This window comes from Buceros rhinoceros, unplaced genomic scaffold (genome assembly GCF_000710305.1).
Source record: "Buceros rhinoceros silvestris isolate BGI_N320 unplaced genomic scaffold, ASM71030v1 scaffold31909, whole genome shotgun sequence".
Classification (NCBI taxonomy): domain Eukaryota; kingdom Metazoa; phylum Chordata; class Aves; order Bucerotiformes; family Bucerotidae; genus Buceros; species Buceros rhinoceros.
The window spans coordinates 20,656-21,441 of NW_010432643.1; the positions used below are offsets into that span (position 1 = coordinate 20,656).

A 786-nucleotide genomic window follows, 5' to 3' on the forward strand; every position below is an offset into this window, starting at 1 on the left:
CCCTCGCATGGGGAGGTTCTCCTGCTACACCACCCGAACGCTGCTGTTCTGAAAAAATCCTTGGCCACACCACAGCAGCTTGACCTACAGGCACTGCCTGTTCTCACAGCTGGCATCTTCCATCTTATCTACGGCCATCCGTTTGCTGGGTGGAAGAGGCTGTGCTGCCAGCTTGGTTCCCTCAGGCCAGGCTGTGGTGGTGGGCCAGGGCAGGAGGGAGGCCCTACACCCTTCTTCTCCAGTGTGCTGTTAGCACCCCACACTCACTGTCCCTGGGCATCACAGGCTCCTCTCGGCAGTGAGGTATTTGAGTGCGGCAGCCCCATATCGCCGTGACAGGTCCTGGTGGAACTCATCCCGCAGCGTCTGGAGGCAGCTCCGGTACCCTGCACTCAGGCGAAACTTGGAGATGTCGAAGCTGGGGGCATGGGGCATGTGGATCATAAATGCATTGGGCAGGACCAGCAGCTCATACTCCTGGGGGCAGAACAGCAGCCCTTACTGTCAGCATTGGCTTAGTGGAACCAATATGTCACTGCCAGGCCAAGACCCGCCCCCCCCCCACATCCAAGCATCTCCATGGTGGCAGGAGTAGCCCCTCACTCACCTGCGCATCCAGCTCCATGATGTGGGACACCTTGTTCCAGCCAAAGCCCACAAACCTCTGGTCGTACTTGGGGCAGTCTCTCCTCACCACAATGTAAGGCTCGAAGTCTGGCTGCCATGCCACACGGTATGACACAGTGGCTGGTTGCGCCCTTGGCTAGGCCGTTTGGGGACTGACTT

General features: G+C 59.0%; 1 protein-coding gene across 1 annotated transcript in view; it reads right to left on the reverse strand.

Moving 5' to 3' along the window:
• Window positions 1–279: 279 nt before the first annotated feature.
• LOC104500237 (glycosyltransferase-like protein LARGE2) overlaps window positions 280–786 on the reverse strand; it is a 5,444-nt gene continuing 4,937 nt past the window's right edge. Inside the window, exons 15-16 of the mRNA XM_010143847.1 lie at window positions 608–750; window positions 280–477 (exon numbers count right to left, since the gene is read on the reverse strand). Of these exons, the coding sequence (XP_010142149.1) occupies window positions 280–477; window positions 608–750 (341 nt within the window). The remainder of the gene's footprint in view (window positions 478–607; window positions 751–786) is intronic.